At 39.8% G+C, this 18,868-nt stretch overlaps 1 protein-coding gene across 1 annotated transcript; it reads left to right on the top strand.

Annotated features, from left to right (window-relative positions):
- The first annotated feature begins 205 nt into the window (after positions 1-205).
- Positions 206-14,371, top strand: klhl42 (kelch-like family, member 42). The gene is made up of 3 exons (XM_048548338.2): positions 206-1,344; positions 7,971-8,164; positions 12,705-14,371. The coding sequence occupies exons 1-3, from the start codon at positions 584-586 to the stop codon at positions 13,148-13,150; spliced, it is 1,401 nt and encodes a 466-aa protein (XP_048404295.1). The 5' UTR covers positions 206-583; the 3' UTR covers positions 13,151-14,371.
- Positions 14,372-18,868: the final 4,497 nt, after the last annotated feature.

Here is an 18,868-nt window from a genome sequence, read left to right on the forward strand (position 1 = left end):
CTGGGTTTTTATTTTATCAGTTGGTCGACTCTGTTTAAAATCCCATTGCATCATAAAAAAGGACGCGGTACCACATCTGTAAAAACAATCAGAACAATAATATACTACTGTTTTTGTTTTTAAATACACCGTTGCCAGACTGTCACAAATGATACATGTAACTCCGCGCAATATTTCATGCGCAGTCAGAGCGAGCTGAGTGCCTTTCAAAGGTAAGATGCGAGAGGAGCAGAATGTGCTGGTTGTTGCCTTTTGCAGTCCGAGATTGGCCGTTGTAAACGGAACAAGAAGTGACGATACAAAAATGACAAGGAAACGAGATTAAAGAAACAAGCGAGCAGGCTGTGAAACTTCAACCGAATATGCATAGAAACCGAGTAAGCATTTAGTGATTGCTTGCACTGTGTGCAACAAGGTCCTGCTGTTATATTACACTGGACACGGCAATGTTAATAAATCTACTGAAACGGGTGTTTTGTCTGATGTAGGCCCGCGTGCAGATCCGAATAAATATAAATAAAAGCTGAACCTGCCCGCTGAAAGAAAACAGACTGTATTCATTCAGTCCTCATCTGCTGATACGATGTCCTCCGAAGAAATCATAGCTATCATAATAGACGATAAGACGTACAATGTCAATAAGAGTAAGTTAATTGAGAAAAGCGATTATTTTAAAGCCCTGTATAACTCCGGGATGAAGGAATCTGAAGAAGATTCGGTGCAGCTGCAAGGCTTGAGTGCGCATGGACTGGAGCTCGTCATTGAATTCATCAACACTTCCAAAGTACATTTTGATAACGAGACCTTGGAAGATTTAGTGGAAACAGCGTCGTTTCTCCAGGTGTCTTCCATCTTGAAGCTGCTCCTCTCTGAGATTAAGGTGGATAACTGTGTGGAGTTATATAAACTTTCTGAAATTTACGGAATCGCTGATCTGAGAAAGGCCTGCCTCAAGTTCATGGTGTGTCATTACCACCCAATGCTGAGGAGGCAGGAATTTAGCCATCTACCCAAGACTTTGCATCAACAAGTCAGGGAGATGCGCCTTAAAGGCACAGCTGTCTTGGTGGCAGTAGGGGATTTCTTTAGCACCTCCTTGGATCAGTCTCCTGATGAGGCTTGGTCAATGCTGAGATATGATGAGGTTGGACAGAGATGGCTACCCTTGGCAAACAGCCTCCCTCATGACATGGTGAATGTGAGAGGCTATGGTTCCACAGTGCTGAATAATTACCTTTTCATCATTGGTGGATACAGAATGACTAGTCAGGAGATCTCGGCTGCACATTGCTACAATCCTTGCAAAAATGAATGGAATCAGATTGCACCAATGAATCAAAAAAGGTACAAAGCTGGTAATCACTTAGTTCACTCTCACCACAGTGTGATATCAGAAATACAAACCGCAATTGCTGAAACAAAAAACGTGCAGGTCTGGCAGCATGCTGGCAGATGCCAGAACTGGTGAGATTTTTCAGCAATTTCTGTTTGTGTTTCCAATTTCGAGCACCTACAGTTCTTAGTTTCTTTTTGTGCTGTCAGAAATATTATTTCTCACATCGCTTCGATAACCAACAACCTTCGTTTTTTATAGACAATTTATATCTGATAAATGTCAGTTTCACAAATGACATAAGAAAGTTTATAAATGCTTGAAATAATCAGAATCACCATGACCCAGATCTTTTATCAATCTATTTTTGATAATGGAGCAGAATTTTTACCAAAGCATTTCCAACCTGTGAAAAGCTCATGAAGTGGGGATTCCCCTCTCTCACAAAGGTACAACTAGTCTCTTAATGCTGCACATTTCAAACAGGCCTTATTTGTAGTAATAAAAATAGTAAATCAGAGCACTTACAATGTCTTGATTGGGTGTCATCTGCAGTTGGTAGAAGTGGGGAGACCTGTGTACTAACCAGTTAACGCATCATTCAAAAAGCCTACAGTGACCAACTGTTTGGTGCAGGCTTAAGGGGCTAAATAGCAATTCCTTCTCCAGTTTCTTATGTTTTTAAGTAGCAGTTACTTCAGTATTTGGGATAATTAACAAGTGTTATAGACCATTTTTCTTTCATAAGTACAGCACACTGGCTTCTTAACTAAAACAAAATTAATTGAAACAATGTTTTGAAGTCCAGTAAATGGGTTGAAACAATGTTGTGATGGCACTCCAACATTGCACTGTTCTACCACTGATGAACATTAAATATAGGAGCATAAGTATTCTATTCATACTTTTGAGCCTGTCATACAGTTATAGAGTCATACAGTTATACAGTACAGAAACAGGCCCTTTGGTCCAACCAGTCCATGCCAACCATACTCCCAAACTAAACTACTCCCACCTGCCTGCGCTGGCCCATATCCCTCCAAATATTTCGTATTCATGTACTAATCTAAATGCCTTCTAAATGTTCTAGCTGTACCTGCATCCATCACTTCCTCCGGAAGTTCATTCCGCACACACGAGCCACTCTGTGTAAAATAAAAATTGCACCTCATGTCTTTTTAAAATCTTTCCCCTCTCATTTTAAAAATATGACCCTAGTCTTGAAATCCCCAATGTTAGGGAAAAGGGACCTGCCATTCATTCAACTTATCTATACCCCCTCAATGATTTCATAAATCCCGAACTTGTCTCCTCAACCTCCTATGCTCCAATGAAAAAAGTTCCAGACTAGCCAGTGTCTCTTTATAACTCAATTCCTCTAGTCCCAGCAACTGGTAAATCTCTCCTGAAATCCTCTCTAGCTTAGTAATATTCTTCTGTAACCGGAAGACCAGAACTGGACACAATACTCCAGAAGAGGTTTCACCAATGTCCTGTACAATCTCAACATAACATCCCCATTCCTATACTCAACGGTCTGAGCAATGAAGGCAAGCATGCCAAACGCCTTCTTAACCATCTTACCTATATGTGATGCAAACTTCAAAGAATAATGTACCTGTACCCCTTGGTCTCTTTGTTCTACAACCCTTTGGATAAGTACATGAATAGGAAAGGTTTGGAGGGATATGGGCCAGGAACAGCCAAGTGCGACTAGCTGAGTGTGGGATTATGTTTGTCATGGCCTGTTTGGACTAAAGGGTCTGTTTCCCTGCTGTATGACTCTGTGAGTCCTACTTTGAGTTGTGTAAGTCTTTGTTTGTTTTACCAAAATATAATAGCCCACATATATCCAAATTAAAATTCATCTGGCTGTCTTCAGCCCATTGACCCAACTGATCAAGATCTCTTAATAAACTTAGATAATCTTCTTCACTATCCACTATACCACTAATATGTCGTCCACCAACTTACTACCCATGCTTTCTGTATTCTCGTCAAAATCATTTTTTAAAATGACAAACAGAAGTGAACCCAGCACAGATGTCTGTGGACCACTACTGGTAACTGGCCTCCAGCCCCAAAAACAACCCTCTACCATCACTGTCTGTGTTGTGCCAGTCCCCATAAATCTCAACTCTCATTCAGACCACAAATCTGACTAATTCAGCACGAATATATGCAATGATTCAGACTCCTCTACTCTTGGGTAAGGGAATTCCAACGACATATGATCATTTGACAGAAGAACTTCAATCCTCAACTCTGTCTTAAAAGGGAGACCCATTATTTTTTAAATTGTGCCACTAGTTCTAGATTTCCCCCACAGGATAAATATTAGGCAGAATTTAATTGAGATAGTAGGAACGGCCGATGCTGGAGAATCTGAGATAACACGGTGTAGAGCTGGATGAACACAGCAGACCAAGCAGCATCAGAGGAGCAGGAAGGCTGACGTTTCGGGTCAAGACCCTTCTTCAGAAATGGCGGAGGGGAAGGGGATTCTGAAATAAAAAGGGAGAAAGGGGGAGGCAGATAGAAGATGGATGGAGGAGAAGATAGGGTGAGAGGAGACAGACAGGTCAAAGAGGAGGGATTAGAGCCAGTGAAGGCGAATGTAGTTGGGAAGGTAGGGAGGGGATAGGTCAGTCCAGGGAGGATGGACAGGTCAAGGAGACGAGATGAGGTTAGTGGGTAGGAGATGGGTGTGGGGCTTGAGGTGGGTCGAATGGTTAGGGAGGCGGGAACTAGCTGGGCTGGTTTTGGGAACCATTTCAACTCCTCCTCCCCCCCCCCCCCCCCCACCCCAATCACCCACACTCTTCGAATGACATGCCCATCCTGGGCCTCCTGCATTGCCACAATGACACCACCTGAATGATGCAGGCACAGCAACTCGTATTTCACTTGGAAACCCTGTAGCCCAAGTGTATCAATGTGGACTTCACAAGCTTCAAAATCTCCCCTCCCCCAACCACATCCCAAAACCAGCCCAGCTAGTCCCCGCTTCGCTAACCATTCCTCCCACCTCAAGGTCCATCCCCATCTCGTACCCACTGGTTGTGTTCCTTTGCAACATGGAAAAGGAATATCTACAGAAATATTTTACACAAGACTAAATATGTGGTTTACTAATCCAAATGTAGGGATATAATGCCCAGGGTGCAGTTGAGCTGCTGTACTGTTATCTTCTGAGCAATGACAATTATGGTCAAATTGTCACTAATTCCTACAGCTTTAAGTTCGGAGAAAGAGCCACATTTCTGGAAGAAAATACCATTCATAGCTCCTGAAGAAATGTGGAGTGTACCTCCAATCCAGTTGAGACCTTAGAGTGAAGCAGCAGAAGGCAAACCACACTTCCTTTTTCACATTAGTTAATAGTTCCTGTATTCTGCAATTTAAATGTCCAGCAGCACAGACAGACACTTTGACAGATGCTGTAAAAGCATGTGTATTTAAGCTAAGTGTGAGGCTAGGTACTTGATCAGTAGGCTGCCAGGTCGATAGTTTAGTGTAGATTGGGATTGGTAGGGGCTATCGGGTCTGGTGGGGAAATAAGAGTGTTGTGTCCAGCAAGGGGGTGGAGGTGGGAGGGATGATGGTGGTGGCGAATGGACCAGTGAGGATGATGGTTGGACTAGTGACAGGGTGGAGGCAGGGCTGTCAGGTCCCTGTGGAGTGTGGGTTTGTCAGGTCCCTGTGAGAGGAGTGATGTCAGGAGAAGAGGGGATGTTGAGCCCTGGGGCCGATGTAGCATTGTTTGGTTCCTGTGGCAGGGCAAGATTACCAGTGGAGAGATGTGTATTGGCTCCAGCAGGGTGCGTGGGTTTGTCGGGTCCCAGAGGTGAGGGGTGATGCAGGGCCCCAGAGGAAGGTAGAGTTCTGAGGTCAGGGTCTGAGGCTTTGAAGGACTGGAGAGGAAGTGGACTGGGGATTTGTGCAGTAAGTTGGGGTTGAAATTTATATATACCCAGTAATTTTAAATTTGTTTTTAATTGTCTAACGTTTCCTGGGTAAATTAGTTATTGACAGTGGACCCCTCTGAATACTCCAATATAAATAGATACTTTTGCAGAATTCTAGATGCAGCAGTATTTCCCATCAGAATCTACAGTTTCCTCAGTAGTTTGCTTGGAGTCTCCAATGTGTGGGGTTCCACAGGGTCACAATGCACAACTCTCACCTACACTGCAGAAATGACTACCTGACCATTGGAAAATCCAAACCTATGAAAATGATAAAGTATTGTATAAAGTACCTCAGTAAGTCAGAACTGGCAACATCCAACAGGGAGTGCAAACTGGCAAGTATTGGCATTCTTCCAAAGGTTCTTTTTCAGCAAGAGAGGTGCATGCTTTTGCAAAGCCTAAACTGTGTTCTGAAAATATGAATATGAGCATGTGATTTAGCAGCAAGGGTAGGCCATTTGACCCCTCAAGCCTACCCAGCCAATTGTTGAGATTATGACAAATCTCATTGCATCCTCATATCTACCTTCCTGTCCACACTGTGTACCCTTTGAGTCCTTTGACAATCAAGAATCTATCTAACTTAGTTTTGAAAATATTCAATGACTCTGCTTCCACTGTTCTCCAGGGAAGAAATTTCCACACATTAAAAACACTTTAAGAGAGAAAGAAAATTTCCTAATCTCTGTCTTTAATTGGGGAAACTGCTTATTTTTGAACTGTGTCCCCTCGCTCTAGTTTTTTCCATAAGGGGAAATACCCACTCGGTAGCTATCCTGTCAAGTCCCCCCAGGATCTTATATATTACAGTAAAACTACGTTTCATTCATCTGAGCTCCAAAAAAATAAGATCTGCCCTATCCGTACTTTCCCATAAGATAATCCCCTCATCCCAAAATTCTACTGTTAGTGGTTTTTAAACAGATCCTGCTGCAGGTATATACTTTATTAAGTAAGGAGACCAAAACTGTATGTAGTCCCTCAGATGGAGGGCAGATTCTTTCATTATGGAGTAGAAGTTTTAATGGCATTAAGGGCCTACCTCTAGCAAATGGACTGCAGTTATTAAAGAAGGCAACTCACCACCATCTTCCCAAGGGTACCCAAGGTTGGGCAGTTAATGCTGACCCAGCCAGTGATATCCATATGCCATGAATGAGTTTAAAAAGAGGATTGGAAAGGATTGTCACTTTGACATGTGGGCAGTATGGCATGTTGAGGTTGTGCAGAACGTTGGTGAGGCCACTTTTGGCATCCTGTGCACAACTCTGATTGCCCCACTCTGGGAAGCATATTATTAAATTGTAGAGTGTTCAGAAGAGATTTACTAGGGTGTTGCCAGGACTGGAGGATTTGAGTTATAAGGATAGGTTGGGACTTTTTCAACTAGAGTGTAGGAGTTTTAGGGGTGACATTATAGAGAATTTTAAAATCATGAAGGGCATAGATAAGATGAATAACAAAGGTCTTTTCCCTGGGCTGGGAGAGTTCAAAACTAGGAGACATATTTTTAAGGTGAGAGGTCAATTTAAAAGGGACCTGAGGGGCAACCTTTTCACATGGAGGGCGGTTCGTATATGGCATGAACTGCCAGGTGAAGTGGTAGATGCAGGTATAGTTACAGTATTGAAAATACATTTGGACAGGTGCATGAATAGGAAAGGTTTAGAGGGATATGGGCGAAACACAGGCAAGTGGGACCAGTTCAGTTTGGGAAACTTGGTTGGCATGTACAAGTTGGACCAAAGGGTCTGTTTCCATGTTGTGTGACTCTGACTCTATAACTAGTTAGATATCCAAGTACAAGGAGGCTGTGTTGGAGAGAGCATGAAGCTGACACCCTTATTGTTTCTTCATGGGACCAAAGGTCCATATTTAAAGAGCGTCTGTTCAGACAGTCATTCTCTGCAAGCTGAGTGTATGTTTTGTTTAGTTCTGCAATTACTTATACCCTGTCTTCACCTCTCAGCCCCACCTTGCTTATTTTCACCAGCTGAAACTTTCTCTTCACTTGCCTCCCTTTCAATCTTTCATTTTCTTCCTAATTACTAATTCCTAATTACTGGTTGTACCTGTACACCGAACTCTGTCTTCATTTAAATAATAGACTGCTTTACGTAGTATTTTCTGTATTTTAATTCTAGTAACACGGTAGCTTTCAGTATAGTTTTATAATCAGACTCTAAAGCCTATATCTGAATTAAATCTTTCTTGACAACATCCTACTGTCCTGTCAGCAGGCATTAAGTCTTGAATATGAAATGCGTTATGCCAGTCCAAAGCTACCATTTCTTTGCCCAAAGTCCAAAATCATCCAAATTTCAGCATTAATTGTCACTTTCACTTAGAGAGGTCGCTGTAGGTTACGGAAAGCGCTGCACCAGTTCTGTAGAGGTTGGGGATAGGGTACGCTGTTGAGACAGAGGAAAGCCTTTTTATGTATCTAACGCTGCTGCACCTGAACTGGGAATTTTTGGTGCTGGGCATGGATAGCTAGAAATGGAGTATATTCTATTACCTAGCAGTGAGCTACTTACTTCTGAGGATAAAGTACATTTTTGTCAAAAATTGGCTGTAATTTATAAGATCCTATCAAAACTGTAAGTGGTTTCGAAAAGTACAAGATTTGAATATTTTGTACTGTTAATATACTTCTCTCTCTTCAGATCGAATTTTAAACTTCTAGCTGTAAGTGAGAAATTGTATGCAGTTGGTGGTCAGTCCCTTTGCAATGTTGAATGTTACAATCCAGAGATGGATTGGTGGAGTTTTGTAGCTTCAATGCCAGATCCTCTTGTGGAATTTTCAGCCTGTGAATGCAAAGAGATGATCTATGTAATGGGTGGATACACAACTCGAGGTGAGTTGCTTTTTTTTGTTCTATGTTTTAAAGGATAGTTGTTTTCTGTTTGCTTAAGCGTATATATACATATCTGGATGGTCTGTTTGTACATTGACAAATGCCACCCTAGCAATGGCAATATTTTACTTGCTTTAATCTTGAGTTCTTGGTCTCAGTTTCATTGGTTTGAATGAAGGTTTGGTAATTTTGTACAGACAGGAAAGGAAAGATGGAGGGGATCCTGGGCAAGGCCTGCCGGCACTCTGTGTATCGTATTAACATGTAACACCACAGACTTACAAAACAGATTTTAACAAAATTGAACCATGGCAATATGAGATTAAAAACTGTAAAATTTGAGTAACCAAGTTTTCAAAACAGTATTTCTTGGAATTTTTAAAAAATGCAATATTAGTCTGGTAGCTTTAATACTAGTTTATTTCCTTATAGAAACTACTAACTGCCATTCTTAACTCTAATCCTAACTCATCGTTACCAGTAAAATAAATCCCTTATATTTTTCCTGGCATCTATCCCAGCTGCAATTCACTGGTTCCCAGTTATTATCAATTAGCTATTCTAAGTCATTAGATACGCTGGCCAGGATGATCATCGATCCAACTTTTCTTCCCTTTTTGATGAGATTTGATTTTGTTGCAGGAACTCTACACCAGCTACAGAGGGTGTACTGAGTAAGAGGCTGTAAGTTTCAATTTCTCAAACTATTCTTTTGAGATAATTTCTTGAACAAATTGAAAGAAAGGTGACAGCACCAGAAAGCAGTGGACTAGTGCTATTAGCATTACACAAGTAATCCAGAGACTTGTGTAATGTTTCAGATACTCAAATTTGAATCCCACCATGGCAGGTGGTGAGGGTTGAATTCAATAAAAGAAAACACTCGAATTAAAAGTCTAATGATAACCTCAAAACCATCGTTGAAAATCTATCTGGTTCTGTAATGCTCTTTAGTGAAGGAAGCTGGCACACCTGGTCTAGCCTACATGTGACCCCAGACCATCAACAAGTGTGATTGATTGAGAATAATTCAGCAATTGTATCAACTGTTAGAATGAAAAAAGAGAAATGAAAATTATGGTCCTCCTGCCATCAACTCAGGCACCAGAAACAATAATGGCAAACACAATCCTGTGAAGTCAATCTTGTAAGGTCCTCCTCACTAATATCTGGGGCTACTGCCAAAATTAGAAGAGCTGTCTTTGGAGAGGCAATAGTTTGGCATTGTCATACTCATGGAATCATACCTTACACTCAATCTCCAACACAATACCATCATGTCCCTGGATACATCCTGTCTCATCAGCAGATGTTATGGCACAGTGGTCAGGAGGGAATTGCTGTAGCAGTTCTGGACATTTACTCCAGGCTTCCTTGGTCAAACATAAGAAAGGAGACCTCCTGCTGATTACCACATACTGCTGCCCTCAGGTGATGAATCATTGCTCCTCCATGTTTAACACCATTTGGAGGAAGCACCAAAAGTAGTAAGAGTGTAGAATGTACTCTGGGGTAGGAGACATCACCAGGAGTGGCTCAGCAGCACCACTATTGGCCAAGCTAGTTGAGTCTTAAAGGACATAGCTGCTAGACTGCATCTGTGGCAGCTGGTGCGAAAGCCAACAAGAAGGAAAAATATACCCAATTCTACGGTCAAGCCACGGGATCAACCCAGGTTCAACGAAAAATGCAGGACAGCATTCTTAAAAATGAGCGGTTAATCTTCAGAAACTACTTGCTTGCCAAACAGCATTAGCAACAATTGATTAACAGAGCTTAGTGATTCCACAACCAGCTAAGCAGATCTAAGTTCTGCAGACATGTCACATCCAGTCATGAATGGTGATGGACAATTAAATAATTCAAAACAGGAGGAGGTAATGCAAATATCCCATCCTTAAAGATGAGGATCGCATCACATCAGTACATAAGGAAAGGCTGCCACATTTGTAACAATCTTCAGCAAGTAGTGCCAAGTGGATGATCCATCTTGGCATCTTCCAAAAATCCCCAGTATCACAGATGCCAATCTTCAGCCACAAAAACAGAAGTTGCTGGAAAAGCTCAGCAGCTCTGGCAGCATCTGTGAAGAAAAGATCAGAGTTAACGTTTTGGGTCCAGTAACCCTTCCTCAGTACCTTCAGCCAATTTGATTCACTCCACAGTATAGCTAGAAATAGTTGGAGGCACTGCATACTAAAATGGCTATGGGGCTCTGATTTTATTTTGGAAGTAGCACAAGACTGATGCTCCAGAACCTGCAGCAGTCCTAGCCAAGCCATTTTCAGTACAGCTACAACATTGGTATTTACTTGATAATGTGGAAAATTGCCCAGGTACGCTCTGTTCATAAAAAGTCGGACAAATCTAATCCAGTCAACTACTGCCACAGCAGTCTACTCTTGATCATCATTAAAGAGATGAAAGATGTCATCAATAGCCATTGAGCAGCAGTTATTTAGCAATAACAAACTCACTGATGCTCAGCTTGGGTTCTGCAGGTGCCACTCAGCTCCTGAACACATTATGGCCTCGGTTCAACTATAGACAAAGGAACTGAATTCCAGAGGAGACATGAGAGTGACTGACCATAGATCATAGACTCCCTACAGTGTGGAAACAGGCCCTTTGGCCCAACAAGTCCACACTGACGCTCCGGACATCCCTTCCAGACCCATCCCCCTTTAACCCATCTAATTTACACATCCCTGGACACTATGGGCAATTTAGCATGGCCAATCCACCTACCCTGCACATCTTTGGACTGTGGGAGGAAACTCGGACCACCTGGGGGAAACCCAATGCAGACACAGCGGGAATGTGCAAACTCCACACAGACAGTTGCCCGAGGATGGAATCAAACCCAGGTCCTTGGCGCTGTGAGGCAACAGTGCTAACCACTGAGCCGCCGTATCATCCCCATTGATCTTGACATCAAGGCTACATTTAACCAAATGTGGCAACATGGAGCCCTATAAGGACTGCAGTTGAAGGGAATCATGGAGGAAACTCACCACAGATTGGTCTCATACCTGACAGAAGGGAGATTGACCTTCAACAGCTACAACAATCACATCAGCTGCAAGACATCTCTGCTGGAATCCATCAGCATAATACCTTAGATCCAACCATTTTCTGCTGCTTCATCAATGTCGTTTCCCCCCCTCCTCCCATCACCCCCCACCCCACCCACCATCATAAGGTCAGAATGAGGTGGGGGAATGTTTGCTGGTGACTGCACAATGTGCAGCACTATTTGCAACTCCTTAGATATTGAAGCAATTCATGTCCGTACAATATCCAGCTTTGCAGTGAGAAGAGTTGCAAAAGTGCCACGCACAGGCCACCTTCAGCAAGAGAGAATCTAACCCTTGTTCCTTGACAGTCAATGACATTACCATCATTGAATACAATTCTATCAACATACTGGGGCTTACCATTGATCAGAAACTGAACTGGACCAGCCATATAAATAGTGGCTACAACAGCTGTTTAGAGACTAGGAATCCTGCAGCAATTTGCTCATCTGCCTATGCCTTTCCACCATCTACAAGGCACAAGTCAAGAGTGTGATGAAATGATCTCCTGGATGAGCAACTCCGACAACACTTACGAAGCTTCGCACCATACAAACACAGCAACCCACTTGATTGGTTCCACATCCAAAAACATTCATTACCTTCCCCAGCTGACACTTAATAGCAGCATCTAGTATAATCTCCAAGACGCACTGAAAAAATTTGACAAGGCTCCTTAGACAGCACTTCCAAACCCACCCAAACCTATCCAGAAGGACAAGGTCAACAGATTCATTGGGGAACACCACCACCTGCAAGATTGCCTCCCCCCCTCCACCAACTAAGTCACCCACCATCATGACTTGAAAATATATTTCTGTTCCTTCACTGTCACTGGGTCAAAATACTGAAATTCCCTCCCAAACTGCATATGGTCTACCTCCAGCACATGGACTGCAGCGGCTCCAGAATGCTGCTCACCACCACCTTCCCAGAACCCATTAGTGATCGGCAATAAATGCTCGTTTAACCAGTGATGTCCATATCCTCTGAATGAATAAGAATAAATTAAGGAATTAAAAATAATTTTTAAGTTTACATCTGATCTAATGTGATGTCCAATTCTCATGTCCGTGCATGCTGACTTTTCATGAGTTAATAAAATGCCATTTCTGTTATGTCTTATAATGTGGAGAATTACATTATGATCAGCACATGTAAACAGTAAACTGCTGAGCTGCATTTTGGACACTGTGATAGATAACACAAGTATCAGGATATGCTTACACAACACTGAACTCATTCAATTGCCAATCTAGTCTATTGCAACAATGGTCCACTTTGTACTAATTATATTCAGCAATTTTTAATATTTTGGTTTTGTCATTGCTTGGAAAATGAGACTACATGCTTGAAATTAAATTTCCCAACTTTGACATTGTTTTGGTATTGGTTTTGTCATGCTATACATGTTTAAAATGTTAGCCTTGTTTTAAGTTAACTAAAAACACATGTGATTTCAGGTAGAAATATGAACATTTTGCGATACTGCCCTACCTCAGATGCTTGGACTGTATTAGAATCCTGTGAGCTTCATATTCGTAAACAACAAATGGTGTCTGTGGAAGATACAATTTATCTTGTGGGTGGCTGCATCCATGAGAAAGGTGGAAGTAGAAAGGGAAGCCATACTGAAGATATGCTTACGATTCAGTCCTACAATGTGAACACTAGAGAATGGCTCCACCTCAAGGAAAACACTTCAAAATCTGGACTAAATTTGACTTGTACATTGCACAATGATGGGATCTACATTATTAGCAGAGATATTGCACCAACAACCAGCCTTGAACATCGTGTATTCCTCAAGTATAATCTATTTTCAGATATGTGGGAGGCATTCCGACGTTTTCCAGCATTTGGACAAAATACATTACTTTGCTCATTGTATTTCCCTAATATAATTTAAGAGTAATTACTTTATGATGAAATGTAGTTGGTATAACTGCAGCAAGATTCTAAAATGAGGAGGAATGTTACACATGGGTCAATTTAATGGAACCAAACTACTCTGCTTTAAAAGAGTTGGAGTTGATCATTATTCCCAAACAATTCGTCAAGAACTGAATCTTCACACTTGTTAATATAAATAAGAGTTATCTCCTACTTAATGGAAAAATTGCAATTGGGGAACACAAGCTGAAACTAATAAATTCTTTTGGGTTAATAATACAAATGAATTATATTTCTTAAACGGTGAAGAACAAAGGTGTGACTTTGAAAACATGGTTATATGGCAGTGGTTGGTATCAATCACTTGAGAAGGAGCTTTGTTATCAGATGGCTGTTGATGGCAAAGGTACATTCCAGTGAAGCATGATGTTGTGCCTGTAAGTGACTCATAGTGCATGATGTGTATTCAGTGAAGAATACTTATAACCTAATAAAAGCTTAATTTCACTCGTCTAAAAATCTTCATCACTCTGAAAAATAACAATTTCCAATTTAATTTATATAGACATTTTGTGAGCATGTCACAAAATGTGCAGTAGCAATCTGGTTTGTCAATGTTTGCTATTTTACAGATGAATGTGTACCTTAAAATGGGATTGTCTCTGTGTTTTCAAAATGAATCAATTTCAAAATCTTAATTTCAACACTTTAAGTCTTTATATTACATGTTTAATTTATTTTTGTTGATCATTTGTGTCAAACTACAGAGTGGAGTATTGGGGCTGGTCTGATTCTTATTCTGACAGTATAAAGGTGCTCAATTAACCCTAAATTTTAGATTATAAATAAATGAATTCTCCTAGCATTTGTGGTTTCCACTTGACTACCATTGCAACCACCTCTGACTTACAAAATGAATTTCCATTTAGAAATGTCTAATAAATTGAAAATGTTGCTGCTGTTCTGTTTTTGTTACACACCTGTGTCAACTTTAATGATAAATTTCTGTGTCTACATTCGTATTGAAAATGCTTGTGGACTTGTTGCACTGAAGTTACAATCTTCTGAGATCACTTCAGTTCTGTATCTATTAGCCCCTTAATTTGTTCAGGATGCAAATGCCATTTCCCCCACACAAATCTGCTTGTCAGTTTCACATTTGTTATTCAACCACAAATAATGTAAAATCAAAGAAGAGGAAGTGACAGAGAAGTTATTATTGATGAGCCTTTGCATGTTTTGTTTGCTTTTAACAGGGCATTTGTTGGTGACTTTAAAAATCACTTGGGAACAGTCATTAGTTTTTCACATCTACTCCATAAGAATCACTTACATAATATTCCAATGTTTCCTAATGCATCTCTACAGTCTAAGAATTACATTGGTTCAGATTTTGCTGTAGCAGTGCACCAAACGGTGTCTGCTGCCAGAGTTGCCATTGTAACTTTAGGTTTTTAAGTATCTATGCATGACAAGTTGCTGCAAATGTAAGCAGATAATATTGTCCTGAGGGAAGACTGGGCTGAACTGAGTAACAGCTAAGCTCTGCATATTTCTTTATTCAATTAGACTAAAGGACTAGAAGGAAGTTTATATTAGAAGGGGTGAAATTAATGTCATATCAAATGCAGAAAGAGAAGGTGAGAAATATTAGATTGAGACAATTAAACCCAAAAGAGACGTTTAAAAAAAAGACCTGATTTAAAATTCTACATTTTTATAATCTCCAATAACAATTAACCACCTGAAAGGATAATTAATTTTCAGTTCTACAGAAGTTGGCTGTTATGAACAATTCTTCAGGGTCTGCCCAAATGAACGACCGTATCAGTTGTTCTCTCAATCACAGCTAAGTGGCTTGGTTCTTTTAACATTTGTGAGACAAAGCTACATGCCCAGAGTTTATCTTAGCTGGAATGGTGATTGAGTCCTGTGTTGTTGTCATTAATATAATCTGCATGCTAGCTGTCTGTTAACCATCCTTGCTTAATAACACGTAGCATATAATTAGAAGTGTGTTTACATTTGAAGTAACAACAGTTAATTTTCTATAGTGAGTTTAGTTCCATTCTAATTGTTAAGTAGGACAACTTCATCACGTTGAATATACATGAATGGTGAGACAGTCAGAAGGATGTTACGTTTGTAAATCAGCACAACTCAGATAGGTACTTTATTTAATTTCTCCTTAAATTGTTACCTGAGGATTAAATTCTAATGAATCTGTGCTGGACATTTCTAAAGGCCAAAATGTCAGATAGGTACTTTTGGATACTGATGTTTACACGTACATCTGTCCTTCACCTGAAATTGCTGTGCCAGCTACAAATAATGGTGAGCAACATTGGCCTCACTGCTATTTTAAATGAAAAATCAAATTACTTTTAAAATTGTTCTAATTTTATCACACACTTATCCTGATTGCTTATAGTTACTGTTTCAATACAAGTGAGGGCCATTCAACTCCTTAAACTTGTTCTCCCATTCAATTAGAACATGCTTGATCTGTATTTCACTTCCATCCGACTACCTTAATGCCTAACCTATTATACCCCATTCTAGTAAAAATCTCCAGATCTCTGGATTTAAAGTGAATAATTGGGCCAACAATTACAGCTTTATGTGGATGGGATTTCAAAATTTCTACCACAAGTTGTGAGAATCATGTTTTTCTTAACTCTCTTCCCAGATAGCCTGGTTGTGATTTGGGATTATGCATTCTTATCCCAGACAACACAATCAATGGAAAAAGATTTTTCTCTTTTTTTGTTTATTCACAGATTGTGGGCATCACTGGCCAAGCAGCATTTAGTGCCAACCTAATTGCCAAGTGGGCACTTAAGAGTCAGCCATATTCCCGTGGTCTAGAGTCACATGTAGGCCAGATCAGGTAAAGGTGGCATGGCATAATTCAAACCCAAGCCCCTAGAACATTACGTTGGTCTCTGGATTAACAGTCCAGCGATGATACCGCTAGGCCATCACATTCTCCTATTCTCTTCAAAATCTCAAAAAAAACTAATATACATCATCCTTTAACATATAATACAGCGAAATAAACCCTACTTATTTAATTTCTCCTTAAATTGTTACTTGAGGATTAAATTCTAATGAATCTGTGCTGGACATTTCTAAAGGCCAAAATGTCCTTTCTAAATCACATTGCCTAGCATTGTATTCCAGATTTTTTCCAATCAAAATACTGTATATGTACTGTATTTTGTATATCATTAGTTTGGCATCTCCCTGGTATAAACTAGATCTCTAGTTATAAATTTTAACATTCCGTAAGCCTTTGGATAAGTTTTTTTTTCTTTGTTAATACAATGTATTAATTATGTGTAACCATGGACTCCAAAATCTAGCACTTTAACAAGCAATAGATTTTTTGTAATTTTTGAGTCATCCAGTAAAATTACCATTGCCCCAGACGACTGCTGTCTCAGAGAGAAGCACCTGGAGGTGAGTTTAACCTGAGGGTCATTGTGACTCAGGGAGGGGCAAGGTTGAGAAGGCAAGACCTTCATGGTGACCTCAGCCCAAAAAGAATGTGAACCCGCACTGGCATCACTCTGCATTGCAAACGAGCCATCCAGCAAATTGAGCTAACGGACACCCAACTACACCCTCCCATCTACACACCTTATTGTATATCACCATTCTTTGGACCATTGACAAACTTGGATATATTGCTGTTAATTTTTTAAGGCATTAATAAATGTTATGAATAGTTGAGGTTCTGGCACAGATCCTTGTGTGACACCACTCTTCACTCAATTCCAAACTGAATGCGTAGCTGTTATCCTACTGTCTGTTTTCTATCACCTAACCAATCACCCGCCCAGAACAAAAGTCAATAGTTTGCCTCCAATTCCACAAGCTTTCGTTTTAACTAACAGCCTATTAATACAAAATTTTATTGAATGCTTTCTAAATGTCCATGCAAATTACATTAATAATTAGCAACATTGTTTAGTCACCAATCCAATTAGCTTAATTAGACATCATCTACCCTTTCATATATTACATGTTAACAACAGCATAGTGATTAAATTACAGGACTGGTATTACAAAGGTCTTGATTAATACCCTGGAGACATGAGTTTATATTTTACACCAACTGAGGAATTTCTCTTTTTATGTAACTGTAAAGACTTCTATATATCATCCTGATATCATTCATATATTTCTTCTATTATTTGGATCTTATTCGAATTATTAGAATCCCTATAGTGTGGCCCAACAAGTCCACACTGAACCTCAGTGCATCCCACCTAGACCCATCCCCTTATAACTCACCCAATCTACACTTTAGATTAGTTAGATTTAAAATATTAATGATTACGCTGCTAGCAAATTGAGACTATTCTAACATAAACTAAAAAGAATTTTAAAAATTGGTTATTGCTCAACACTTTGAAAACAGTCTATGAATGTTTTATGCTCCCAACATCTAATATAACTTACGCACAACTAAAAACAGGAAACACTTCAAACAAAATTGCTGTTCTTCAGAAATTCAAATTAATACATGTAGAAGTTATTTTTAAGCCTGTACAAGAATGCCTGCAACTAATTGAGTCTTCTCCTTTTTCTGTGGCATTTCAATTGTATAAAATTACAGGAATAATCTGAAATAAGATAATAAAGTGTGAAGCTGGATGAACACAGCAGGCCAAGCAGCATCTCAGGAGCACAAAAGCTGATGTTTCGGTCCTAGACCCTTCTAGGCCTGAAACGTCAGCTTTTGTGCTCCTGAGATGCTGCTTGGCCTGCTGTGTTCATCCAGCTTCACACTTTATTATCTTGGATTCTCCAGCATCTGCAGTTCCCATTATCAGGAATAATCTGAATAAAGCCAAGACTCATTTTCTGTGTTTATATAAAAAATGTAAGCAATGTCCAAATAAAGAATCAATAGTAGTTTCCTGCCTCTCATTGTGATGAAAATGGATTTGCTACTTCTGTTTTGGGAACTAGCTACGGTTTATTTTCTGCAAGATCTGTAGCCAGGTTCAGGAAAGCACCTTTGATCACTTTCTATCCCATGTACTCATTCTAATCAGATTTCTTTTAATGGTAGCATCTTATTTTGGAGCAGTATTCATTAATTATTTAACCATTTTGCTATTGGAGCATTTGATTATTCAAAGTGGATGAGAATGATATTAAAATAATCCCTAAAAATTTAAACTCCTATTTGTTATGTATCTGTGACATTATTAATGGATACAGCCAAATTAATTACTGTGAGGACTGAAGATTTTATGAATGTTCACAACTCACTGACACCTTCATCTCAGTTTGCAATTTGATTGACTTATAATCTTGTGACGCCCGGCAGCTATTTCTCTTCTTGCATGTTGGAAGGCAATCATACTGAAGACAGACACACTAGAGAATAGCTGTAATGTATGAATGAAATACAGTAGTCATTAATATTCAACAAAATAAATAAAAGTTAGAAGGTTAGATATTTCTCCTAAGGAAACAACATCCATGCAGCTGGGAACGGAATTAAAATACAATAACTTTAATAGGCAATGTGATCACAACTAATCTAAATAAATTATATTATAGTTGGAATACACAGTTAGCCATTGATGGTTGGGTATTGCAATGACACTTAAATATTGTGCTGAACATTTGAATAAAAATTGTGTTGTTCTGTATTACAGAAAAATAATTGCCCTATCTGGTGGATGAAATTTATTTACTGTGGAACAGTTGTTCA

Source organism: Stegostoma tigrinum, chromosome 18 (assembly GCF_030684315.1).
Source record: "Stegostoma tigrinum isolate sSteTig4 chromosome 18, sSteTig4.hap1, whole genome shotgun sequence".
Classification (NCBI taxonomy): Eukaryota; Metazoa; Chordata; class Chondrichthyes; order Orectolobiformes; family Stegostomatidae; genus Stegostoma; species Stegostoma tigrinum.

Coding starts and splice junctions, on each gene's coding strand:
- klhl42 (XM_048548338.2), top strand. CDS start 584: ATGTCCTCCGAAGAAATCATAGCTATCATAATAGACGATAAGACGTAC. Junction 1,345..7,970: donor GCACCAATGAATCAAAAAAG/GTACAAAGCTGG, acceptor CTCTCTCTTCAG/ATCGAATTTTAAACTTCTAG. Junction 8,165..12,704: donor GGGTGGATACACAACTCGAG/GTGAGTTGCTTT, acceptor ATGTGATTTCAG/GTAGAAATATGAACATTTTG.